General features: G+C 40.2%; 1 protein-coding gene across 8 annotated transcripts in view; it reads right to left on the minus strand.

The window, feature by feature from the left end:
* The window catches only part of MCC (MCC regulator of WNT signaling pathway), a 321,225-nt gene that overhangs the window by 62,272 nt on the left and 231,579 nt on the right, over positions 1–27,374 (minus strand). For all 8 annotated transcript variants that reach the window (XM_045022358.1, XM_045022361.1, XM_045022365.1 and 5 more), the window contains 3 exons: positions 22,380–22,522; positions 14,390–14,553; positions 11,346–11,552 (listed from right to left, as the gene is read on the minus strand). In XM_045022358.1, coding sequence (XP_044878293.1) covers positions 11,346–11,552; positions 14,390–14,553; positions 22,380–22,522 — 514 coding nt within the window. The remainder of the gene's footprint in view (positions 1–11,345; positions 11,553–14,389; positions 14,554–22,379; positions 22,523–27,374) is intronic.

Genomic DNA, 27,374 nt, shown 5'->3' on the forward strand with positions numbered 1-27,374 from the left:
CATTTATAAAGCATTCATAAATGATTAATAGATGTATATAAGTATGTTGGAGACATGAGTAGTATGTGTTACAGATAATTACAAGCACATCAGTAGAGTATGGTCTAGTGCCGAGTGTCGGAAGTGCTGTGCCGAGTCTTCATTTATTCATTCTAATTTAAGGTTTCGCATGCCAGTAATACATTTTAACATTTTTAGAAGGTCTCTTTCTATAAATCTGTAATATATAACTAAACTATTGTTGTATGTAAGGTGAATAAGGTTTTTAAAATGTTTAAGAAGCTTCATTTAAAATTAAATTAAAATGCAGAGACCCCTGGACCAGTGGCCAGGACCCAGGCAGTGTGAGAGCCACTGAAAATCAGCTCACGTGCCTACCCCTGTTCTAGTGGTTATAAGCAACATATTGACTTGTTGGGTTCTATAACGATTGACTATCCATATAGTCAAACATCATTTAAACCTTTATAAACTATTTATAAATTTTCCCTCAATATAAAGTATGACCAAGAACTCTCAATTGGTGTAACTTCTGTATTATTTTGATTAAGAGATAATTAGTGCATTAGTTCCTAATCCAACTTTAAATAAAAAAGGTTTCAGGTGCAACACCATTTCTCCCTCCTCCTTGACCAGTGACCTGATTATTTAATCATTCAATAATTCCTTAAGAAATGGAAGTCTCTTTTACAATTTTAATATTTTCCAATTACACCTCTACCTCGATATAACGCTGTCCTTGGGAGCCAAAAAATCTTACCGCATTATAGGTGAAACCACGTTATATCCAACTTGTTGATCCGCCGGAGTGCGCAGCCCCCCCCCCCAGAGCACTGCTTTACCGCGTTATATTCAAATTCTTGTTATATTGGGTCGTGTTATATTGGGTAGAGGTGTATTATTTTTCTGCTATAAGCAGGACTAAGCGTAACAAAATATTGCAAAATATGCAGCAAAATATTGCATACCATTTCCCCACCTTCTGATTTATTCATGCAGAATGTAAGCCTTGTATATGAATAGGAAAAGAACATAAGAACAACCATACTGGGTCAGACCAAAGATCCATCAAGCCCAGTATCCTGTCCTCTGACAGTGGCCAATGGCAGGTGCCCCAAAGGGAATGAACAGACAGGTTATCATCAAGTGATCAATGCCCTGTCACCCAATCCCAGCTTCTGGCAAACAGAGGCTAGGGACACCATTCCTGCCCATCCTGGCTAATAGCCATTGATGGACCTATCTTCCATGAATCTATCTAGCTCCCTTTTGAACCCCATTACAGTATAGACCTTCACAACACCCTCTGGCAAGGAGTTCCAGAGGCTGACAGTGTGTTGTGTGAAAAAATACTTTCTTGTGTTTGTTTTAAACCTGCTACCTATTAATTTCATTTGGTGGTCCCTTGTTCTTGTATTATGAGAAGGAGTAAATAACACTTCCTTATTTACTTTCTCTATACCACTCATGATTTTATAGACCTCTATCATATCCCCCCTTAGTTGCCTCTTTTGGAATGCAGGATGGAAGAATGCAACACTAGTGTATGACTGAGAGTCTTCTGACAATTAAAGGTGTCTTGAGTGGCCAGTGCCTTTTCCTGTCTCTGGATCTTTATGACTTTTCAGCCACACCCAGACACAGTCATTTTCAATGGGTTGGGGAAGGAGCACTAGTCTGAGCATGGACTGGATGTATGGATCAGGAATTCACACAATGAAAAACAGAAAAGAACCTTCTGCGTCATTTAATGAAGGTGCCAAAATATTCTCTCAAACGTTTCAGAAAATAAATATACATACAAAACTGTACATACTGACTGTAAACCAAAGGAGGCCAAAGTGCACTACGTAACCTACAGCTTTCTACCAAGCATTCTGCAGTTCTTGTAATCTTTGATACAAGATCATAAGTCCCAACATGCAATGCTTTGCACTGATCCTTGCAGACGAGTGTTGGAGCCTGTCTCTCCCTAACAGAAGGAAGATAATGAAGATAAGACCAGCAGCAGAATGCTCCATTTTATGCAAAATGCAAATTGTGTGTATCCTGCAGGCTCATGGCAAAGTTACAGTACCCTTTAACTGTACAATGGTGCACTGCATAAAAGACAGTTACTCATCTTTCATAACTGTTGTTCTTCAAGATGTATTGTTCATGCCCATTCCATTGTAGGTGTGTGCACTCACCACATGCACCAGTGCCAGAAGTTTTTCCCTCAGTGGTATCTAATAGGGGACTGGCTCTGGTGCCCTCTGAAATGGCGTGTGTATGAAGGGGTGCCGCCAGCTCCCTCATCCCCTTTCTTGCTGGAACTCCGACAGAGGGGAAGGGAGGATGGGTCATGGAATGGACATGAGCAACAATCTTGAAGAACAACCAAAAAACTCACAAAAGGTAAATAACCATCTTTCCTTCTTCACTTTCCTTCACTATCAGAGGAGGCACAGCCTGTGCTATCTTGTAGCAAGTACAGATGCAGGTGGTGATTCAGGACGAAATCCTCTGAGAAGACATTGGGAGGCCCATCATCCTGTCAGCTACTGCAATGAAGAGTTGAGTAGATCTGCGTTGTGCAGACGCCTCTTCCTGTTGGACACATGGGCTTTGGACGGAACACTGGGATGAAGATATCCTGGTAGACATGGAAGTGCAACACCACCTTTGGCAGGAAGTCCGGATGGGGATGCCGTCCTTGTAGAACACAGTGTATGGGGGCTCCGATGAGAGACTCGCCTCACCGAGCTAATAGCTACAAGGAATGCCATCTTCCATGACAGGTGTGAAAGGGAGCAGGAAGCCAGAGGCTCGGAGGGAGGGTCAGTGAGTCTGGAGAGGACTAGGTAGAGATCCCACTCTGGGGAATTGGGTCCTGAACTGCCAGGAAAAGCCTCTCAAAGCCCTTCAGGAACCTGACCATCATCTCATAGGAGAATACCGATCTACCCTGGACGCTATAAGTGTATCTTGATTGATGAATAAACAAGGCCCTAATGCTTTAAGTGAAGCAGGCAATCTAGGATGATTGTAGAGATGAATGGATCAGAGACACATTCCGCTCCAACGTCCAGCAGGAGAAGCCCTTCCACTTTACCAGGTAGAGGGGTTTCTGCTTTCCAAGACGACCGGCCATCCTTGAGTAGAGCACGCTTGCGCCTCGGGATTTAACCACGCAGCAACCACACTGTGTGGTGGAGAGAGGCGAGGTTCAGGAATCGTCCAGGATCCTGAGGGCAGGTCTGGGTGGCTGGGGAGAGTCCCTGGGGCTGCCACCACTAAGTCCATCAGCGTGACGAACCAATGCTGCCGCAGCCAAGCCAGGGCGATCACAATGACTAGAGCCTTATCCCTCTTGCTCTTCAAGAGGACCTTGCCGATCAGTGGGGCAGGCAGCAAGGCCTACATCAGATCGCCTGACCACGACAGGAGGAAGGCATTGGATAGCGAGCTGCTGTTGAGACCTTGCTGAGAGCAGAACCAGTGATATTTTCTGTTCTGTCTGATGGTGAATAGGTCCACTCAGAGAGCTCCCCACTTCTGGAAGAGCATCCTTGTGACCTCCAAGTGGAGGGACCACTTGTGGTGAGAGAAGAAGGACCTGCTGAGGCAATCTGCCAGCGCGTCTGGACGCCGGGGCATGCGAGGCTTCCAGGCGGATAGGATGCTGGATACAGAAGTCCTGACAAAGGGTCGATGATCGAGCTCCCCCTGTCTGTTGACATAGAACATGGACGCTGTGTTGTTTGAATTGGAGGGTATACCCCCCTGCAACAGTGCTGAGCACCCACTGGTCTCATGTTATAGAAGCCCAAGCAGGGTGGTAGAGCAATAAATGGTTGGAAAATAAAAAGGGGTGTTGAATTTAGGATACAGGCTGGGAGGTCGCCCTTGAGTGTACCCTCAAAATGCCTGTTTGTTACCCGGCTGGTGGCAGGTACAGCTTGAGTGAGCCAAGGAGGCTGGCGGTTGCCCTTCTTGCGGAAGGGCTCTGATCAGGATTGACTACTGAATCTGTGGGTCTTCTGTGGTTTGAACCACTTTCTTTTGGGCACCAGCATGTAAAGGTCCAGGGAGTGCAAATTAGCCCTAGAGTCTTTCAGGCCATGTAATCTGCGGTCTGTTTGCTCTGAAAACGGCGCCATACCATCAAAGGGGAAGTCCTGGATCAACTGCTGAACCTCCACCAACAGCTCAGATGATTGCAGCCATGATGGTCTCCTCATGAATATAGCCAAAGCCCTGGTCCTGGCTGTGAAGTCTGCTGTGTCTAAGGCTGCTCGGAGGGCAGCCCTCACCACTGTCTTGCCCTCATGAAGAATAGCCAGGAACTCCCTCCTGGGCTCCTCTGGCAGCGAGTCCACAAACTTGGCCATAAACTGCCAAATGTTATAATCATAATAGCAAAGTAGGGCCTGATGATTGGCTACTCTCAGAGATCGAGCCTCTTTGTTCTTAGGGGTTGAACCTGGTTGCCCCATCTGTTGTGCTCATTGGCTATGGATACGACCAATGAACTCGGGAGGGGGGTGAGGAGATGGTATAAAATTATTCAAAGAGAGAGAGAGAGAGAGAGTGTGTAAAAAACACTTTCTACAGGCAATAGCTGCCTCTAGACTTTAAACAGTTTACTTTAGGATGGCTATATCACTCAGTGGTAGCGTAGACCTCTGCATTGTGAAATTAGCAACTACATTACGGGCATCCTACAGAAATAAGTAATTGCCTCATTTACTAATGACCTGTGAGAAACAAAAATCCGTATGCATGTCATTTCTTAACTACTGCTCTGCAAAGTGGCACAATCTGTTAACTGAATGCATTAAATACCTAATTTAATTAAAACTCTAACAAGCCTCCGAAAACCTATTGAGAGCACTTTGTTTGATTACAGACATTGGGCTAAAGTAACAGACCTATTGATCTGATCAGCTTCAGCTATTTTCTCTATCCAATTTAATGTGGGCAGAACAAAAACGAAGTTTTGGCAGGGTCTCCTCCTCCCCCCCCCCGACTTCCTTGGGGAAATAATCTGAAGTGACTCTGGGTTCAGGGTTGCATATATAAAATATTTAACAGGTCAAAGAAAACACTTATTGCGCGGCAGCTATGGACATAGGTTACATTATAAATGCAAACATGCTTTCTAGTGCAACAATTACATAGTGTTCCTGACACGGTCACGTATAATAAATAGACTCCTCCAAGGGGAATTAAATTAATTGTTCTGCATATTAAGTGTGGTATTCAAAAACATATTTTAACAAACATTTAATAAACTTGAATTAATGAAATAGGTAGAAAATTATTTTTTAGTTGTGTGTGTAATCTAGAGTCTGTCTTTGATTTTCTATGTTGTGTCCTAACCCAAAGGTTAGTTAGTGATTTAGTTGCATTTGGGAGCTAACAGGAGATAAATCTATTAAATTTATATTGAGAAGAGTTTTCTTAGCATTTTCTAAAATACTAAGTTGATTTGTTTTGTGGAGTGAGTTGTAGGCTTGAGAGAGAAAAATTCAGGGCTTTTCGCCTGTAGAGTCACTGATTTTAATCCAATTCAGGTCAATAAATAACTTAATATTGTCACCACCCATTAGCTTTTATGATGGGTTATGTGAAATGAGTGAATGGTCTCAGTTCCTACCAGAGAGGCTTCCACACGCATTCAAAAAAAAAAAAAAAGACCACTATATGCAGCACCTTTGTTAGAAGTCCCAGCAGAGATGCCCACGACTGAGCTGACAGAATGGCTGAACTATGCTCTCACTCCTAAATCCTTGTCTAAACAAGTTCAGCTCCACAGGTGTTCAGGATGTTAGAGGTCCTAGTGTAGACTGGCCATCACAGTCATGTTCAACTCCAAACTGATTAGGGTTACAAACATGGCAATAAAAACACTAGCAGCAATCTACTGGCTACTGTCAGGGTTCCCTCCCCACTCTGAACTCTAGGGTATAGATGTGGAGACCCGCATGAAAGACCCATTAAGCTTATCTCTACCATCTTAGGTTAAAAACTTCCCCAAGGCACAAATTCTTCCTTGTCCTTGGAACGGTATCACTGCCACCACCAAGTGAGTTAGACAAAGATTTAGGAAAAGGACCATTTGGAGTTCCTGTTTCCCCCAAATATCCCCCCAAGTCCCTTCACCCCCTTTCCTGGGGAGGCTTGAGAGCAAACAAGGTGAGCACAGACCAGATCCTTGGGTTTCTAGGACACTAAAAACCCAATCAGATTCTTAAAAACAGAACTTTATAATAAAGAAAAAAGTAAAAGCAGCACCTCTGTAAAATCAGGATGGAAGGTAATTTTACAGGGTAATAAGATTTAAAAAACAGAAGATTCCCCTCTAGGCAAAACTTTAAAGTTACAAAAAAACAGGAATAAACCTTCCTCTTAGCATAGGGAAAATTCACAAGCTAAACCAAAAGATAATCTAATGCATTTCCTTCCTATTACTTACAATTTGTAATCTTAGATGCTTAGTTCAGGCATGGCTTTAGGAGATGTATTTTCTCTGAGTGGTTCCTCACTGTCCCAGAGAGAACACAAAAAGAGAGCACAAAACAAAAACCTCCCCCCACAGATCTGAAAGTATCTTCTCCCCTTATTGGTCCTTTTGGTCAGGTGCCAACCAGGTTATTTGAGTTTCTTAACTCTTTACAGGTAATGGAGAGATTTTATGCCACACTTCGCTGTATGTTTATGACAGCTACCAGTGTTGCTGACCCTTCTGGAGCTGAACCAGTGCCAGCAATAGTGGGAAATTTTCTCTTGCACACACAGCATCCTAGATGCAATCCTTTCAGGTGAGGGTTGAGATGCGGGCTGGCCTTCGATGTACTTGTCATTTCACAAGCACTAAATTCATGGGGAGGGGGGGAGGCAGGCGCGATAGCTCAGTGGTTTGAGCATTGGCCTGCTAAACCCAGGGTTATGAGTTCAATCCTTGAGGGGGCCACTTAGGGAGCTGGGGCAAAAATCAGTGCTTGGTCCTGCTAGTGAAGGCAGGGGGCTGGACTCAATGACCTTTTGAGGTCCCTTCCAGTTCTAGGAGATTGGTATATCTCCAATTATTATTACCATACTGTAAAAATATAATTTGCCTTATTTTCTTAATTAATTAAATATTTCTATATTGTTCCCACCAGGTCCCATCCCAGGTCCTTCTCCACTCTGTCTGAAAATTCTGACTTCCTTTTGGGTTCGGCTTCTGAATTTTCTATACTTTTGCTTGCTTTCTTTTTTATGTTCTCATTTTTTCCCTCTTACCTGCCTGCCTCTCTCTCTTCCCCTCAAATTTCTGTGTTCTGGACCGCGACTAGTTCTCCCCCACTTCTCAATCCCTACTCCTTTTCCTCTTGCCCATCCCAAATCTCTCTCCCCTTCCCAAATATTTCTCCTTAGCCAGTCGGAAGACTTTTTCAGTGCTGACTGACCTAAATAATTACATATTGTCTGCAAGTTTTGCCATCCCACTGCTCCTGCTTTTGCAGATAATTAGGAAGTATATTAAACACAATATATATGGTCCTTGTTCACAAGGCACTTTCATGGCATTTTTGCCATGATGAAAATTGACCATTTAGTCCTATTTTTTTTTGTTTTCTGTCACTTATCTATTTTCTGATCCTTTCACTCCATGACTTCTGAGATTCCTTAATAATGTTTTGTAAGGCACTTCTAGAAATCAAATTTATTTGAAATATCAAATAAATTAGGTCAGTTGGTTTTTTTATCCATTATTGTGCTGACATGTTAAATAATTTTAATGGATTTTTGAGGTATAATTTTCCTTTGTAGAACTATACTGGTTAGACCCTATTATATTAGAATAATTTAAGTTCTATTCATTCTATTTTTAAACGACCATTTACATTAATTTATCAGATAAGCAAGTAAGACTTGGGCCATGTCTACACTACCATGTAGGTCGGCAAAACTTGTCACTTCGGGGTGTGCCCCTCACACAGTTACTGCCCCTGGTTTAATTATGTTGATGGAAGAGCTCTCTTCCATTAGCACAGAGAAGCTACACCAGAGATCTTACAATGGTGCAGCTGCATTGGTACAGTTGTGCCACTGTAAGGTCTCTAGTGTAGGCAGAGCCTTACTGATCTGTAATTCCCCAGACCTTTAAAAGAGAGATGCAACATTTGCTATCCTCCAATCCTCTGCTGTGATTTTAATTAGAAGTTGCCTATTGTGAGCTGCTCAGCCAATCCATTCTTAAATTCCTTAGCACATTTGGATGCTAACCATCTAGTCTTCACTGCCCTTTAATTTATCAGTTTGTTCTAGTGCCTCTTCTTTAAACACCTCAACCTCTTATAGTTCCTAAGTTTTATTACCAGAAAATGTAGATCTGGGTTTAGTTATTGCATATGGCCAGGAGGACTGTACTTTCCAAAACCTCCCAAAGGCTGACATAGCAAACAGACATCCTGACTAAGAACATCCTCCAAATAAGTTTTATACAACATCATCCTCATGTTGTCCATAGCCGTGGTAGATTTGCACAGCTGAAGGAAAACAGAAAATAAATAATATCTTCATTATACTGAGAAACCAGCAAACACGTTTTTGAACTTTGTCTGTAACTCAAGATGTGGCAATGGTCCTAGTTACAGTGAAAATACTGTGTCAAGTACTCAGTGTGAACAGGGCTGAGAACTATTTACACTGCATGGTATATGATTACATGGGAGACAAACATTTTGCAAGAGAAAACAAATGCTCAAATGAGGGCTGTCAAGCGATTAAAAAAATTAATCGTTGTTCGTTGCACTGTTAAACAATAATAGAATACCATTTCTATAAATATTTTTGGATGTTTTCCACATTTTCAAATATATTAATTTCAATTACAACACAGAATACAAAGTGTACAGTGCTCACTTTATATTTTTTATTATAAATATTTGCACTGTAAAAATAAAATAGAATTTTTCAATTCACCTAATACAAGTACTGTAGTGCAATCTCTTTATCATGAAAGTTGAACTTACAAACAGAGTTATGTACAAAAAATAACTGCATTCAAAAATAAAACAATGTAAAACTTGAGAGCCTATAAGTCCACTCAGTCCTACTCCTTGTTCAACCAATCGCACTAAAGATTCATATGTCCCTTCATGCTCTAACCACCATTCCAGAGGACATGTGTCCATGCTGATGATGGGTTCTGCTTGATAATGATCCAAAGCAGTGTGGACTGACACATGTTCATTTTCATCATCTGAGTCAGATGTCACCAGCAGAAGGTTGATTTTCTTTTTTCGCGGTTTGGGTTCTGTAGTTTCCGCATCAGAGGGTTGCTCTTTTCAGATTTCTGAAAACACGCTCCACACCCTGTCCCTCTCAGATTTTGGAAGGCACTTCAGATTCTTAAACCTTGGGTCAACTGCTGTAGCTATCTTTAGAAATCTCACATTGATATCTTCTTTGCGTTTTGTCAAATCTGCAGTGAAAATATTCTTAAAACGAACAACATGCTGGGTGATCATCCAAGATTGCTATAACATGAAATATATGTCAGAATGTGGGTAAAACACAGAGCAGGAGACATACAATTCTCTCCCAAGGAGTTCTGTCACAAATTTAATTAACGCATTTTATTTTTTTTAACAAGAGGAATCAGCATGGAAGCATGCCCTCTGGAATAGTGGCCAAAGTATGAAGGGGTATATGAACACTTAGCATATCTGGCACAATACCTTGCAATATCAGCTACAAAAGTGCCATGTGAACGCCTGTTTTCACTTTCAGGTGACACTGTACATAAGAAGTGAGCAGCATTATCTTCAGTAAATGTAAAGAAACTTGTTTCTCTTAGCGATTGGCTGAACATGAAATAGGACTTAGCAGACTTGTAGGCTCTAAAGTTTTACATGGCTTTGTTTTTGAGTGCAGTTATGTAACAAAAAAAAAATCTACATTTGTAAATTGCACTTTCATGATAATGAGATTGCACTACGGTACTTGTATTAGGTGAATTGAAAAATACTATTTCTTTTATCATTTTTACAGTGCAAACATTTGTAATAAAAAAAATAAAGTAAGTACTTACACTTTATATTATGTGTTGTGATTGAAATTAATATATTTGAAAATGTAGAAAAACATCCAAAATATTTAATAAATTTCAATTGGTATTCTATTGTTTAACAGTGCCATTAAAACGACGATTAATCGCAATACATTTTTTAAATCACGATTGATTTTTTTGAGTTAATCATGTGAGTTAACTGCGATTAATCGAGAGCCCCAGCTCAAACACAAATTCTGACATACACACGTGCAATTTTAAACAGCGCATCAGACATAAAGATCTAGTAAGCACCACAACAGATTATAGGTTTAACTGGCCTTAGCAGCAAATAAACTCATTATGTTACAATGGATAGGAAGCTTTGTTGGGTGAGATGATCTATGGCTGGATATCCAAAGACTGGAAATGGCAAATGATATAGTCTTATACCATGCTGAAGAGTACTGATCTCTTAAATATGTAGCATTCAAGGAAGAGGTTGCTCTGCTGCCACTAGGTAAAAAACAACATTTTACGAAGAATACAAAGGTCTCTAAATTTTTACCCACATACAGCACAAGGCTTGGAAGAAAAATCATACACATTCTTCAAAAACAAAATTATTATTTCACATGCAGATGTTTCATGGAACACTGCTAAATTTCCTAACTTGTCTATTAAGGAGAGGCAGTAAACAATTTAAAAGAATACCAGAGACTGACCATGGATTCTTTAAGCTTTCATCTTTTCTGTAACTTAATTTCCTCTTGTCTTAATTCAATGTCTACATAAAGAACAACAGTTTTGTCTGACATAGCAAACAGCTGGAAAATGGAGACAGGGATAGAGGGCATGGCTGGGACTACTCAAAGTTCATTTCACAGAGCATTATTTCCCAGTGACAGGTGTCCTGCTCTTTTACTTTCTCTTAATCACAAATTGAATTCTCATCAAAGACAAAGATCTATTTGTTGTTCACAGGAAAATCCACTAAATGAACATCTGCTTTATCTATAAACAACTTACACATTCTTTCCTGCCCGTGAATACCAGCCTTTCAGTTAACATATATTTTCTGATATGAGGCTTCTGTATATTTTGACGGCTCATCATACAGAAGCTCCTTGCAATTTCTTTCCATTCACTCTGAGCTCTTTACAACTTATATTGCTTCACTTCCAAAAAAATGGTGCAAGAAAGTAAGTGCAGGGTGTCAGCTCTCCCCAGTTACAAACCTATGTGGCCTGAAATGAACTGAAAAGATCCCTGTTACTAGAAAGGCTCTTCTATGTACTCTCTAGAGAGCTGGTAGTCTTACCCTTCTGCGCAATCTGTCCCTTTCTTCCCGGATAGCGTTCATGGTGGCCTTGGTTCTGTTCAGCTCCTCCTCTTTGCTGCACAGCATAGCAGTGAGGCTCTCATTTTCTTCCCTCAGACCAGCCAGCTCCTTTTCCCACCGAGATCTCTCTTCAGATAGGTTTGGATACAGATCCCGTCCCAGCACACCCTCAATCTCCTCTACTGTCTGCAAAAACACAGTCACAATAAGACAGAAAGGAGCAGGAGGGGAGAATATTAAAAAGGGCCAATAATACTGCACTGCCACCACATAAGGATGTAAGGGGAGCTATACCATTACACACATGCATACAAGCAACGCACACGCGCACACACAATGTACTTCTTTTGTTTGAAGTTTAATGAAGGCTGTTTTCATTATTATAGTTTGTAACCTTTCTACTCTTCAGCACCATGAGTATCTGGGCAGACAATGGGTGCTTTATAAATAAAAGTTCACCTCACTGAGATATACACAAACAGCAGCATGCAGTTGGCATTTATACAGCACCTTTCCTCAGATGGCCTCAAAGTATAACACATTCACTATGCCTCACCATGAGTAAGTGTTGTGCCTCTTTTGCAGATGACTTAACTGAGACACACAGGGTATATTTGCACTGCTGCTGGGAATGTGTCCCCCCAACACAGGTAGACAGACATGAGAGTTTGAGCCAGCGTAGAAGGGGTAGCTCATGCTAGCCACCTGAATACGTACCTACTGGGTCCAGGCAGGTTTGTACTCAGGCACTTAGCCTGACTCGCCATCTGTGCTACACTGCTATTTTTAGCACGTTTGTTCAAGCAGAGCTAGTGCTTGTCTGTCTACTTGTGTTGGAAAGCACCCTCCCAGCTGAAGTGAAGATGTACTCACAGTGCCAGGTTGTGCCTGGCTCTTGAATGGGTGCGTAGGGCTGGGGAGGGCGCAAGGAATCCTTCCTCACATACTAGCATGACAGGGACAGGTGCAGTCCCACATTTGGGGGAGCACAAGGATGGTTCTTTACGTGGGTCCCCAGGGACATGTGTTTCCCCCAAGGGCACAAGGAGATATGGGGAGCGGAAGTAGCCATGGCCAGGCACACTGTGTGTGTGGGGTGGGATGGGTACACTATGCCTTAGGACGGTGCAGCCTAGACATTTCTTCTGTGTACCTGGGACCTCAGCGAAGAGCTGGGATTCTCTGACGCACAATCCCTTCCAGAGCTTCCACTCTGCAAGGTGGTGCAGAGCCATACTAACATAGGCCTGTGCACAAAGAGGTTAAGTCACCTATCCAAGGTTATGCAGCAAGTCTATGGAAGAAGTAGGAACAGAACCTGCATGTTCTGACTATCAATTTCCTCCTGCAAACACTGGACCATATTTCTCCCCCATCTCGTTTATAGTTGGTTTACAGTTGTAAATGTAACAATTCGTACAGTTAGGCTCAAGAGTGAATACCAAATACACACTACTCAGGAGGAGGTTCCTACCCTCTTTTTCTGATTAGCAATTCCTTGTAAAACCCAGGCAGTACAAAACAAGCTGCTATGCTTCATAAAGAATGAACCCTCCACCTGAATCTACAGGTCTCCAATAATCAGATTCAGAAAACAAGACAGGTTATTTCAAGATCACATACTGTTTCAAGGAGCATTTATCTTTCTCATTGCATGAATGAACTGCATTCTTGAAATGTGAAGAAGAAATAAAATTTGTTAGAGACAGCAAAAAGAAAAACAGGATATTGCTGGATGTTCTCTTGGAGACAATATACAGAAAGCTACTCAAGGAATCAAATGTCATATTTGGAATAAGAAGTTTTGTATTTATAGTTAAATCTACTTAACAATTATTTCAGATACAATGAAAACTTCCACCTAGTATTCAGTCTTTGTCAGCATTGCTAATCTGTTTTAATGCAGTTTACAGAACATAGTAACTACCACTGCAAGTAAAGGAAGGGAAAGATAAAAAATGAGCCGTAGAAAAGGTAAAAAGATACCAGCCCCCTTTTTCAGTGCTTCCTTTTGGAAAAGTCGCATAATACGTTAAATGCACCCACTCACCTCATTGCTCTGACAGGCACGTTGATAATCACCATGTACAAAATTAACCGAATCCAAGTGTTATTCTGCCCTTACGCTCTCACAAGCTGATGTGACCAACATCCATTTGCTAATTAACGTGTCTGCAGTTCTCTGGATGTGGCATGCTTTGCTTCAGCTCTGGTTTGTTAACTAGCACATACATTATTGCAATGAAGAAGAGACTAGAAGGCAATTGTTACATACATGGAACTATATCTCTGAGGGAACTAATGAATTATTGAGTTTTTCTTCATTCCTGATTATATAGTGTTACAGTTCAGTTTGATAATGCATGCTGATGCATCAAGGATAAATCTGGAATCTAGCCTCACACACTGTAATTAGTCATGTGATCTAATGTTCTGAGCACAAACCTGGATACCAGGAACTCCAATAGCTCCTGTGGCATCCATCACATCATAAATTCTCTGCTGCAGTTTCCTCTTTTCCCTACTTTATAGGGGTGAGGTAAGGAGCTAATGTGCAGAAATATTTACAGCTCTTTCATCTTCAGTTTGTAATTTTTAAATAGCCATTGCTTCCTCTGATAGTTATTATTTACTCTTCTAAATACCTTGACCACTAGTCAGCCTATTCTGTGTAAGGTACTTTAAATAAATGACACGTTTATAACTCCAAAGTCAGGGATTATCTCTGTACCTTACTTTGCGCATCTGTAAAATAAGGATGAGGCTTACCCATATTTGTAAAGTGCTTTGAGATCTATAGATGAAAAGCTCTATACAAGATCTATAGGTAATCTCTGTGTGACTTAGTGCACCCATATGCAAATACAGATATACTACTGTACCTACCTCACAAGACGTTGTGAGGCACAGTAAATCTTTGTGAAGTGCTCTGAGATTCTCAGATGATAGGTATAAATGCAAGGTATTATCATGTATCCCAGTATGCACACAATGCATTTAGTGACTAGTTAATGCTGTTGCACCTTAATAGCTAGATCACAATGTTCGCTGGCAGTGGTGAGTTGTTCAATGTGTCTGTCCACTTCTGCTACAGACAAACTGCAACTGCTCTTCTTCCTCCCGCAGACTACATTCTCCAGCCCCGTCAGCACTCTCTGCAGTTCGGAGTTCAAGTCACTGCAGTTATCTATGAAACAGAAAGAACATGTTAGACATGCACTGGGTGTCGCAAGCTAAAAAACTACCACCATTGAATACTTACCTTCAGCAAGACAGGCTCCACTCCTGTAAAATGGTATATTCCTACAGTCTGACACTGCTCTTCACAAATCTCCAGTCCTGAATACCATCAGCCTATTTGCACAAGTTATTGATTTCTCCTTACAAATCTCTAGGGTTAAATGCCATCTGCCTAAACTCTCAAATTACTCACAATCACACAAATAATCGCCTTGTCCACTTATCTGGAGTGGTCGTTCTTGTTTGAAAAACCTTCTCCGTATTTTAAAGACATCATGTTTTAGCACACTCCCATGTCACTGTCCTGATTTTTTGTTTGTTACTCTTTCCCATTACTGCAGTTTCTCCTTATCTTTGTGCTCAGCAAGAAGACTTTTCCCTCAGAATCAAAATGCTCTTCTGCCCAGTTCACTCAGTGATGATATAATCCAATATCCTCTAAAGGGAAGGACTTTGGGGATTTGTGCTCAAACTACTGCCAAGTGTCCACAAGCTTACACAAAACCCCCAGAGAGACTATTTTACAGAGCTAAAAGTTCAATTTTAAAGCTGTTTCTTCTATGCATGCAACTGAAGAGAAGACTGGAAATACTCGTGGGTCCCCAGTAACAACCCTTGTTCTTGTGAGGCTCCACATCATGATCACATTCACAAGGTGCTTTAGGATGAAAACATCATCATCATTCTCACAAGGCAAGGGCCAGAGGACCCTTCCCCCCAGCAGTCTGACAGCACTGGGTTATGGGGTGTCACCCACTCACTCCCCAATTTTGTGACAACCAAATGATCCCTGTTATCCTGTGAACTAACTTTACAAATTAATTGCATCACTTCCAACTTACATTCAGTGATAAATATCAGCAGTAGTCCCTGATGTGCATCATATGGTTGAACTCATTCTTGGGTTCTGATGCCTCTTGGCTGTATTCACTTATGGGCCATTAATTACCAAGGCATCATGCAATAATCAGTTATTGCATTGTACAACACACAATGGATTTATATATTTCATGACAATGCATTACTTTCACAGGGGTACAAATATTAAAAGAGGTGACATCCATTCAGGTCCTAGGTGAAGCAATACCATAGGAATAACACTGCTCCATCTAGGACCGCATTACAGTCAGACCTTCCAATCAGATATAAAACACATGGCTGGTGTTTTCAAAGGAGCCGAAGGAAGACAGGCATTCAAGTCCCACTGAAATTCAGTGGGAGTTGGGCACCTAACTCCCTTAGTCCACTTTGAAAACCTGAATTTAAAATGAAGGATCACAGAGACTGATTATGAAAGAGTGAGGTGTGAGGGAACAGTGAACTATGACATAGGCGTTGACTCCATGGATGCTCTGGGGGCTGGAGCACCCATGGGGGAAAAACGGTGGGTGCTGAGCACCCACCGGAAGCCCCCCAACAGCTCCCCGCCCATTCCCCCTAATGCCTCCTGCCCGCCAGCGGGCCCCACGGATCAGCACCTTCCCCTCCCTCCCCATGCCTCCCACCCACCGCCAACAGCTGTTTTGTGGCGTGCAGGAGGCAGGGAGGGAGGAGCGAGTAAGCAGTGTGCTCGGGGGAGGGGGTGGAACTGGGAGGGAAGAGGCAGGGCAGAGAGGGGGTAGGGAGAGGCGGGGTGTGGGTGGGGGGTTGGGGGAAGGAGTGGAGTGGGGGCAGGGCCTGGGATAAAGCCAGGGGTCAAGAACCCCCGGCACTTTGGAAAGTCAACGCCTGTGGACTACGAAATAAATAACCTTAAGTTCACAACCAAAAACTCATCTACCTCTTCGATTAACACCAGACAAATTGACAAACTTGACCACCTAAGTTACATCCACAGATATGTACAAAAACCAGACAACTGTATGCAATGCAAGGCTTGCAATGTACAAATTTTGTGGCTGTAATTTAGGCAGTCATTTAAAAAAATGGCCAATTAACGTTTAGGGAGAAATAAAAGCAACCTTAAAACCAAAATACTTATGTCCTCCAATGTGCTAGTGATGTTCTCATTCAGTTACACAGGCTTCACATAGAATTTCAAATCAAGTTCAAGGTCTCAGTTCTTATCTTTAAGGTGGCTCCATGGCCTAGGCCCAGACTATTTAAATGACCACCTAAAGCCCTGGGAGAACACCATGGTCGACAACTATGCTCCTCTGGCACAATGAGTAACATATGGGTGAAGCTTGTCTGTATCGATGATGAGCACAATATAAGAACCCATATAGAACAGAATAGAATTCAAGACACAGACTCAATACTGTTGTTATCTAAAAATCCAAAGGTAGCATTTGTTCCTTTGAGTTTAAATGACAGTGGCAGCAATCATGCGCCCTTGCCTTTATGCAGTATTTCCAGCTTTGCACAGGGAGATAAACAAAAGTGTTCAAAAATTCTCTTTGTGTAGGAATAGGATTGCAAAAAAAATGCAGCCCTGGAGTGAATGTGAAATTAGTGCAGGCAAAAGGGAATTCATGTTAAAAACAAACCTATCAACATATCAATGTAATGACAAATATGGATGGCCAAAGCAGGGTCTGATCCTGCAACCTGTGTGCACGTAAATCTCCTACTGAAGTTGTATGTGTATGAACTTCCCACAAACTCAGCTCACCACCAAAACAATTAATATGCTTTAGCATTAATAATCTGCCAAATAAGTTTATTAATTAATAAAATTCATCTCTGAGACACAGATGCACCATCAAGAATGTTTAATTATAAAACCTACTTGTTTTGCTTGTGCTCCTGAAACTCAATAATGCCTGTATATACATTGTCTCATTTTACAAATCATATCCTTCACAAGGCAAGACCTTATATGCTAAATTCTAGCCCTGAAGGAATGTTTCTCCCATTTATAACAATGTCAGAGACCCATATTTCAAAGGGAAGCTAGCATAAACCCACTCACAGGATTTACAAGATACAGCAGAGAAATTAATAATTTTATCTCTTGATGTTTTTGTTGCCGACAGCAGAAGAGCAGCATATCTAAAAGCATTAGTGTATCATGACACATTGATGTAGTTGGCATGTCAATAAGCTTGCTGCATTAGTACAGTATGCAGTGCCCTGTTATTATTAGGTCATGGTGATTTAGCCTGATGTGCATAACTAACGCAAGGGTTTATTTTTAAAGAGATATTAAAACTAAAATAAACAAAGGACAGAAGGATGCTTGTGTTGGGGAGTAGGAGGAATACCTTATAAGCTTACTATGAAAATTAGTAGTTTTGTGTAGCAATATTTTGTATTTCTACATTTGCCTGCTGTGCTGGAAATGTAAATGTCTCATCCTTGCATTAAGGTATAAAAAACAGATTACTGTCCAGAATCAATGAAGTGGTAAAAGTAAGGAAATAACTAATATTGAAAAGTAAATTGGATTGTGAAAATTCTTTCAATCTGATTAATCTAAAGTATTATTAGTAACATAGGTAAAGAATATAGGCCAAACTTTTCAAATTTGGGCAACTAAACGTAGGCAACTAAATCCATATTTAGACATTAGGCACCCGAATTTGAAAAGTTTGCCTATTGTTTTTAAAATATAGAATTCTTCTACTACTATGTCTTTACTTCACAGAGTTATTAAAAATTTTACAGCACTCTGAAATCCTTGGATAAGAGATACTTCACATGAATTACATTGTTATTACTATTAATACTACTGTGACAGTATTCCTTCAATTGGTAGTTGAAATGTGAGGCTGTTTTATAGTCACTCTTGTATTTGTGATCAGCTACCTTATTTCTGAAGCTAGAGTAATTAATTCAGCTTGAGATGTAAAATGACATACAACAACCTGTTTATTCCTCATGGCTGTTTACAGAAGCCAAGTATTTTCTATGTTATTAAATTTGAACTCAGGACAGTGATTACTATGCCCAAAGGTCAGATTACTCTCGGTGCGATTCTGCTCTAAGGTATTTGTCTGGAAACATTATTACTAATGAAATGCATATGCCTGGTACACTGAAAACATTTTTTTTAAATAGTTTACCACATGTAGAGAAGCAAATACTGCACATTGACTAACAACAGTCACAAGCTCATGGAGAGTTTCAGGCTTCCAAATGTAGCAACAAGAATTAAAAGATTGCTGTTTTAATGATTTCCTATAATGGTGCTTATGTATGGTACATCTCATTCACACACAGATGCAATTTACTTAATAGACAAATGGCAGAGGGAAGGGAGAAAGTGCTATGTATTTATTTAATATACAATATATTTGAGTTTCAGCGATGAGGCGAAACGCAAGAGAAATAATCTTTTAAAAGAGATCATTTGGAAAAGAAATCATAATAAGGATGACCCTTGTGATGTTGCACTCCTTGTGTTTTATGGAAATTTGTTTATAAGTGTGAATATGATGTAACCGGAATATGCTTCATGCAAAAGGTCTCTTGTAAGGTATCATTACAAAGCTTATAATCTACTCAGTGTGTTCATCCTATTTGTATGAATGTATCATTCTTGTATCTGACGCTAGAAATATAAAGTATTACTCTGAAGTCCTATTGTAATTATGCAAAATGTGGGCCATTAATGGTGGTTTAAAATCTTGATGGCTCCCATTGACCAGGACAATTGGTTGTAAATGGCTCTGTTTACTTGTAAGCCTTCCTTTGTTCCTGTGAGTCAGGCCAGAAAGAATGGAGGCTTCAGGTCTCACAGGACATGTGACCATGTCACCTGGTACTGGAATCCATCTTAAACCTGGTGCTTTTCCATTTAGAAGGAAGGGGGGAACCCAGAGAGAGACAAAGGATTCCGGCCTTGTGCCAAAGATATAAAAGGGGGTGGAACAGAACAAAGGGGGCTGCCAGTCATGAGAAACCCCCTAGTTACCACCTGAGCTGGAACTAACAAGAATTGTACCAGGGGAAAGGATTGGGCCCAGACTAAGAAGGAGTCTAGTCTGTGAAAGAAGCTTATTGGAACATCTCTGAGGGCGAGATTTACCTGTATTCAGTTTCTTAAATGTATTAGGCTTAGACTTGCGTGTTTTTTTTTATTTTGCTTGGTAACTTACTTTATTCTGTCTGTTATTACTTGAAAACACTTAAAACCTAATTTTTATATGTAATAAAATCACTTTTGTTTATTAATTAAGTGATTAATACCTGTGTTATAGAGGGCAGACAATTTATGAGTTTACCCTGTATAAGCTTTATACAGAGTAAAATGGATTTATTTGGGGTTTGAATCCCATTGGGAACTGGGTGTCTTGTGTGCTGAAGATAGGTAACCTGCTGAGTGGTTTTCAGTTAAAGCCTGCAGCTTTGGGGGCGTGGTTCAGACCTGGGTCTGTGTTGCAGCAGACTAGCATGTCTGGCTCAACAAGGCAGGGTTCTGGAGTCCCAAGCCATCAGGGAAAACAGGCTTAGAGGTAATTTCAGCACATCAGGTGTCAGTCCCAAGGGGGTCTCTGTGACTGAACCCATTACAACCCTGATAATACCATTCTTCTAATCTATAGCTCTGATTGGCTGAAACGGTAGCCAGCCTACACTAGAGCACTGATGTACATATAGCACATAATTTCTGCTCTCACTGAGTAAGTAAGAGAGAAAAACACACTCTAAACATAATAAGAATCCCACAATAAAAGAAACTAAATGTTTTAACGCTCAAGACCAGATTGAGTGTTCGTTTACACTCCATAAAATCCTTCTGAAGTCAACATGGTTGTGTAAGTCAGTCCTGACTCTAGTTCTTGGTGTCAAGTTAAAGTATCTGACCTCATGTGTTTCACCAAAATACCAAGTTTAAAGACTAAGCCTCTTGTCTTATTTATTTTTTCAATTAAGAATAAATTCTACTGTGACATTCAGGCACATATCCAAAAATGTACATTCATCAGTTTAGCACATGAATTATTGAAAATAAAAAAACTCAACCACAAAACCATAACAAACACAGAGTCTTTCTCTATCACTCTCTAAAGAAAAGCCACATGTTCTTTTTGCCCTCAGTTTTCAGTCAGCAACTACAAACTTGTCTTGGGAAAAAACATGTATCGAGGTCTCAACTACTTGGGTCAAATTCATTCCTGGTGTACCTCCACCGAAATTAATCCCCTCCTGTCCATTATCATCAAGAGTTGGTCACAGACTCCCTGAATTAAGCCTTCCTTTGCAGGAAGGTTTAGAAGACTTGAACAAACTACCACCCCCTTTACTCAGTAAATCTGCATATTTTCTCAGTGGTGGATTAGTCACAGGAATTCAGATACCGACAACCACCCATCCACTGTATAATAGGTGATGTGTCACAGAGTCCTTCTGTGTCTAAGAGGGATCCTCGTTCTTTTTGGAGATGGCAAAGAAGATTCCCCCTTCCATCTGAGATAAAGCTTAAAGTTATAATGGGGAAGAAGGAAGGAGTTTGCCTCTCTTGAGAGATCAGGGCACAACTGGTGTCTGCTAAGCTACTGCAAAAGAAAAGCGTGAAATAAAAATATATTGTTAACTGAGTCTTCACTGGGACACAAACATTGCCTTCAGAGGCACACAACTGCCATTAAAAATCAGCTGAATTTTTGCTGACTTCAGAGTGAGACAGATTTATCAGAGGACAGAATTTGACCCTCTGTATGACTGTAATAAAAGTACGTAGAAAACATCTCTGTGATGTTTTGATCTTTGTCTCTTCTTGGATCAGTCACGCTGGACTTCGGATTTAGTGCAACTTTTTCATCAAGATCCAGTGCATCATGACTTTCCCAAGGCACGCTGGTGTCTAGGCATTGTGGTGATCAGCATCTAATAAATATCTGACAGAAGGAAGGGGGAACTACACTACAGCCAAGGATACATCCCTGATTCACACTGATGTGAATGAGAACAGAATCTGATCCAGTGAGACACACTTTTCCTCCTTAATTTGGGTATCAATGATGCTCCCAAGCCTGCGAAAAGCAGTGTGTCTACGTACCCCAATACTGAACATCTTTATTGCTCGAGCCTGAGAACTGGCTCTCTATCACTAGTACTAACTACCCTTTAATTTCAGCTTTGAAATCCCCTGTCTCAGCACATCTGAAAAACAATATAATGACTGGACTCTTTGCCATAAAGAACCTTCCTTAACATTCCACAGCACAGATAAGTGTCATTTAGAAACTTGCTACCTGTACATAAATTAATGGCTCTCAGAAAGCAACAAGTCTTAAAAGTCATGGCCTGAAGAGAGAAGTTTAACAGCAGCACATTGCTCTGCCATTTATTAATATCTCTAGATGCCTCTCTATTTCATCTCTGTAATTTCCAACCATCAACCTTTTATAGTTAATAAACTAGCAGCATTTAAAACAATCTTCAGTTACTTATAAATAAAATGTTTTTTCTATTTGGTAAAATAACAAAACAGGAACAGGATTTAAAAAAAATAAAAATCAATCCATCCAATTACATGGTCAAGTCAGAACATGTATACTTGTTCTAGAGGGGGTGTGAGTGTTCCCTCCATTTTCCCCTTCCCCAAAGGGCACTCAGTTAGGCACTTCAGTTCTTCCTGACAAGCTCATTTTCTGTTCTTCCTCTGCAGCTATTCTAGCTCTGAAGGCCTGGGAGCAAGGTTCTGAGATTATTTTAAATGCTACCTGTTTATTCTCCTAGAGAATTCCTCAACACCTTTGGTTTGATTAACAAGGCCTGGATGATTTATTTTCTTTCCCCTCTGCGCATTCTGATCAGGATTTTAAAGGCTACAATGGCTTTCTACTAGTAGGAGACATCCTGTCTATTCAGAAAATCACTAACCCATGTCAGCAGTGACCATAGTGGACTGGTTCTCTGGTACTGAAACAGAAGTCTGATCCTGGTCCATGCTGCGTGAATCTTCGTTAGCCTCATGCTGGCTCTGGCTGAGCTCTGATCGTAGTTCAGAATATTCATCTTCCTCCCTGGGGGAGAGGGACAAGAAAAAAATATTATTGAAGGAATATGTAACTCTACAGCCTTTCAGTCCTGTAGTCACAATAAGTAGGGTACATACTGGACAACAAACGTTCTCCAGCTCAACAAGATTATCAAATAGACCAGAGTATGCTTCCCATAAAAGAAAGTGACTTTCTGCATTGTACTCTCAACTGCCAGTTATGTGGCGAGTAGGATCTGGCTCACATTTCTGTATTTTGAAGTTTCACCGAAGTTCTTGTGATCATTCCAAACTAATGTTCACTATAAGAAAATGTATTGCCAGATTAAGAGTATGTGTGTGTCTCTCTCTAAATTATCCTGTTGCCAAGTGGATTTTCATTTGAAATCTATTGGAAGATAATGTACAGATTAATTAAAATGGCAGTGAACTGCTGGAGTTACTGGAACACCAAACCCTTGCATATTACATACCTTCACTGTTATTTGTCAAGTGGGTTCCTTCAAAAATGTTTGAGTGCTATTGGGCATTACCTGAAGTAGTGAGATTTATAAAAGGAGTCTCTTCTCCCTTAGTTCACATGTAAAGTTCAAGGAATGGGGAGAAGCAGATAAGGACAGCAGTGGAATCTGAGATCACAGTGCCCAATGAAGCACTTTAAAATGTTTCTTTTCTTTTTTTAATCCATTTGTTAATCCAACTCAAAAAATGACATTCAGGAAGACGTGATTTTATTAATCAGCTTCAGTTTTTTGTAATTATTATTTTGTCACTTTCAGATATGTACATTTTAACCAGCAGGAAAAACATCAGTAGCATAGGCACAGAAACAACAAACCAAAACCCTTTGATGAGTGAATTTACTGTACATCTATTTGGCTACTCATTAAGCTAAGTATTTTGTAGAGGTTTATTTTGCTGCTGTTTCAGCAGAGAGGTGGATGATTTTAGGGTGGGGAGGAAGCATGGAGCAGGAATGGAGTTCTTTGGTGAGGGAGAGAGAGCACAGAACTGTGAGGGCACCTCCAGCTGGGGGGAAGCCTGTTGTCTAAGGGGGGTAGTTCTGCAGAGTAATGAGCACTTTCCACTTCCATTGGGTCAGCGGGAGTTGAGAGCTCTCAGTACCTTGCAGGAATTAGCCCTAAGGTTTGACAATGTCTGTCAGGCAAAATAGCTGAAAGGAAGATGATCCATACGTATCACTACACTAACTGAAGGAAAGGCTGCTCTCTGTGAAACAGGTCAACTCATAAGAAAAATTCCAGCTGGTTTGCCAAGCAGGATTTCCTTAGTTTATCAACTGTAGTTTTAATAGGAATGATCATACTTTTCTAATCCTGAAAGGCAACTCAGCTCACTACAGAAAGTTACTTTTTTAATCATAAGCACTTAGCATCTATTATACAAAAATTAAGATTATAAGGTTAAAATTAAGTTTTAGATCAAAGCAAGATATTTTAGGTGATGGGCAATACATATTTAAAGCAAGTGAGAGATCCAAACCACAAATAGCATGAATTAAAATACAGGCTACTGAAGACACATAAATGTGGGTTAATGTTCTATGGATAAGTTAATTATTAGGCACAACACAAGCCAATGATAATTAGCTTTAGACAAAAAACAATTACTAAGTGCTCAAAGAGTTGCTTTTTCTTTTGGTCAAAAGAGTAATTTGTTTGTTCATTTATACATCAACCTGCTTTGCAATTAGTGATTCATTTTAAAATGTGAATCTCCTCCATGAATGGATGACAGGCTGACCTGATCATAAAACCAATGGCTTGTATACAGATGCTAATCAGCTCTGACTTGCTCCACTTTCAGACTTAAACTAGTTTTCTTCTTTAAAGGACAATGGCTAAAACTGACAAATTTATCTTTGGTTGTTTGAGCCAAATATTCCAAAATTTGCCTTGAAACATGCATGCAAAACATGCCTCTTTACAAACATGTAACTGCACATTCAAAATAGGTAACTATGAACACAAATGGTAAATTACCCACTTTGTACACATAATAGTATATTTTACATGTGCAATTTACTTTTTCTACCCTACATTTTTGAAGAGCACAAATCAGTGCACCATCTTTTATATATGCTTATATTTAGGACTCAGAGGTGTAATAGCTATATACTAAAACAGAATGTTTAAAAATGGATTGAAAAGTAACAAAAGGTACTAGGCCCGATCCTCCTGTGCAATGAAGCAGCTGTGTGTTGCTCCAGTGGTGCAAAACTGTTTTAAAGCCTGCTTAGTAACTATCAAAATGGCAAACTCTCAGCACTTCCTCCTCCCCATTTAGGAATTCTGATGGGGTGTTGTCAAGGTGTGTACACTGAGATTCTCTCATAGCTTCAAACAGAGAATGGTTTCACCACAGTAGGTGTTGGCTGTTTTACAACTTTCATTATATTTTAATGAATGTTTTGTAAAACACAGAGATCCTCAGATAAAAGGCACTCTGAGTGCCAATCATTATTAATTTTGATGATACTGTCCACTATACCACCTATTCTGTCTCCCCTTTTTCCTCCTGGGTTTCTAGGTGACCCATATTTCTGTATGAATTTTCTGTTGGGTAATGCCATAGAATTCATGGCTGCACAGAATTTAGTTACAAATGGTTGACTGGTTAGATTGTATGTCTTTTGACAGCTGCTAAGAATCCTAAGCAGACACCAGCAGGCAAGAAAGTCCATAAGCTGCACAGACCTATTTCAGCATTGAGATGAAAGACAACTCACTCTCTCCCATTTTTTTGCTGAACTCACAGACAAACTGGAAAGACTGTACATAGCTGATTCTGTTCTCAATCATGTGGCAAGGTTTATTTTTGTATCATTGCATGACAAATGCATTTCCTTGATGAAGCCGTGATTAAAAAATAAATAAAATCTTGTGTTAGGATGAACTTTTCTTGGTCAGTAACATTCACTTTCGAAACAGATACAGTATTATCTAATGTTTTATCATTTAGTTTGGGACCTTCTTTGTTCTTGAGAGGTTAATCTTGTTGAGGTGTAATTGACACACCTTAATATGTATGTGTTTTTAATACACTGATACTGCTGCTTCATGTGGACCTACCCATTTGACTGGCTTTGCCTTTTTGTTACTTGTGCAAACCAGTGGATGGGGAGCAGTCCAGGAAAGAGTGTTAATGAATGTATCAAAGTCTTCTGTGAATGGAAGGAATAGAGGCTGGTGATAATTTTACCTGCCTACTTCCAAATGACAGGTAACAGGGGTTCAGAGCTATGATGCTGCAGTGAAGTAAATTCACATTGAAGAGTATGGAAAGCATATTCTGCATCTTTCCTGCATACATATACTCTGAATTTGATTTAAACCTGTTACTTCAGTTTTGCAAATTTGACCAAACTACATTCACATTATAAGAAAGAAAGATTAGAGTTTGAAACACTGCTCTTGTGTTCTTAGCAAAGTTTTAAACAGGGTAATCTCCCATCTGAGCCTTGGATTTCTTAGGGACTCCACTAAAGCCTCACTGTTTGAGAAACTCTTAGATAATGCAAACAGCGCCAACATTTCTATTCTTGACTATATAAGAAAGAAATTTATTGTTTCTCTCAGCAAGCTACCTTCTTAACTGCTCTACTTCCCTCAAATTACAAACTATTTCTTATGATCTGGTGGTGGGTAAATGATATATCAGCCCCCTTTCAGAAACTAAGCAGGGCTCAACATTATAAGAGTTCAGGCAGCTCTCTTCCAGACCAAATACCAAATTGGTTGCAGCTGTATTTCACAGTTTCCTCTTTTTTTGGTTGGATTCCCAAGCCAGCTGAGCTGTCTCGAACTACAGCAACATCAGTGAGACGAGACAATTAGGAATGATTGTTGGCTTGATCCCATAACCGCTGTGACTTCATTTGCATCAGGAGTGTTGGCAGAACATAATGCAATATCAAGAGCTAGCTTCATGTGGCCATGCATCTGGAACTTGCTGTACCCTATAAAGGCCTTGTCAAATCCAGAAGTTTATTGGAAACATCTAAAAATATTTCATACAATAACTACTACTAAGGACAACTATTTGTGTATGTCTGAGAAGAGGTGCAGCCATGGCACTTGATCTGACATCTCTGCAGTTGGGCTTGCTGAACACTGCATGAGCCATTATTCTGCAACTTCCTGAACCCATTCGCCTTCACCTTCCAAAGTGTTTGAAAAAAGCAATCTTTTCTATATGGAAAATATAAATTAGCTTACGCAAACTGTCAAACTCTCTTAAATCGGTTGCAATTGTTTGTTTAGACTGAAAACCTTGTTCTGCTCATGCATTGCTCACCTCAAAACAACGGCAACAATTTAAAGACTCTAAACTAGACAATCAAATTTACTGTATAACTTTGGTTTCTCTTGACCATCTACATAACAGTATGGTTTATTTAAAAGGAAGCATTAAGAATGGCATAAAGCAACAGTAAATGAAGCCTTTCTACACTACATCAGCTATAAGGTGCAGATGCTGTACAACTTTTTCATGGCAGCACCAGGGAGATGCATTTCTTTGCCCTGTGATTCAGCAGATTTAAATCACTTTCCAAATGATGGCCTGACAATCTTGCGATTTCACAAGTAATGTCTCATCTTTCCATGCACATTTGGAAGCGTAAGAGACACACTCATGGTAAAAAAAATCCCCACTCCTGAGTTTTTTTTCTTAACAGAAAAGTAATAGCAAAATAGAACTACATGAAGCCCTAAACTAAGACTATGTCTACACTATAGAGTTTTGCCGACAAAAGTTATGCCACTTAAATTAAACCATTGTTGCATGTCCACACTGTGCTCCTTGTGTGGACAGAGCACATCCACACTAGCAGCTCTTGCATCGACAGAGAGCAG

This window comes from Mauremys mutica, chromosome 6 (genome assembly GCF_020497125.1).
Source record: "Mauremys mutica isolate MM-2020 ecotype Southern chromosome 6, ASM2049712v1, whole genome shotgun sequence".
Classification (NCBI taxonomy): Eukaryota; Metazoa; Chordata; order Testudines; family Geoemydidae; genus Mauremys; species Mauremys mutica.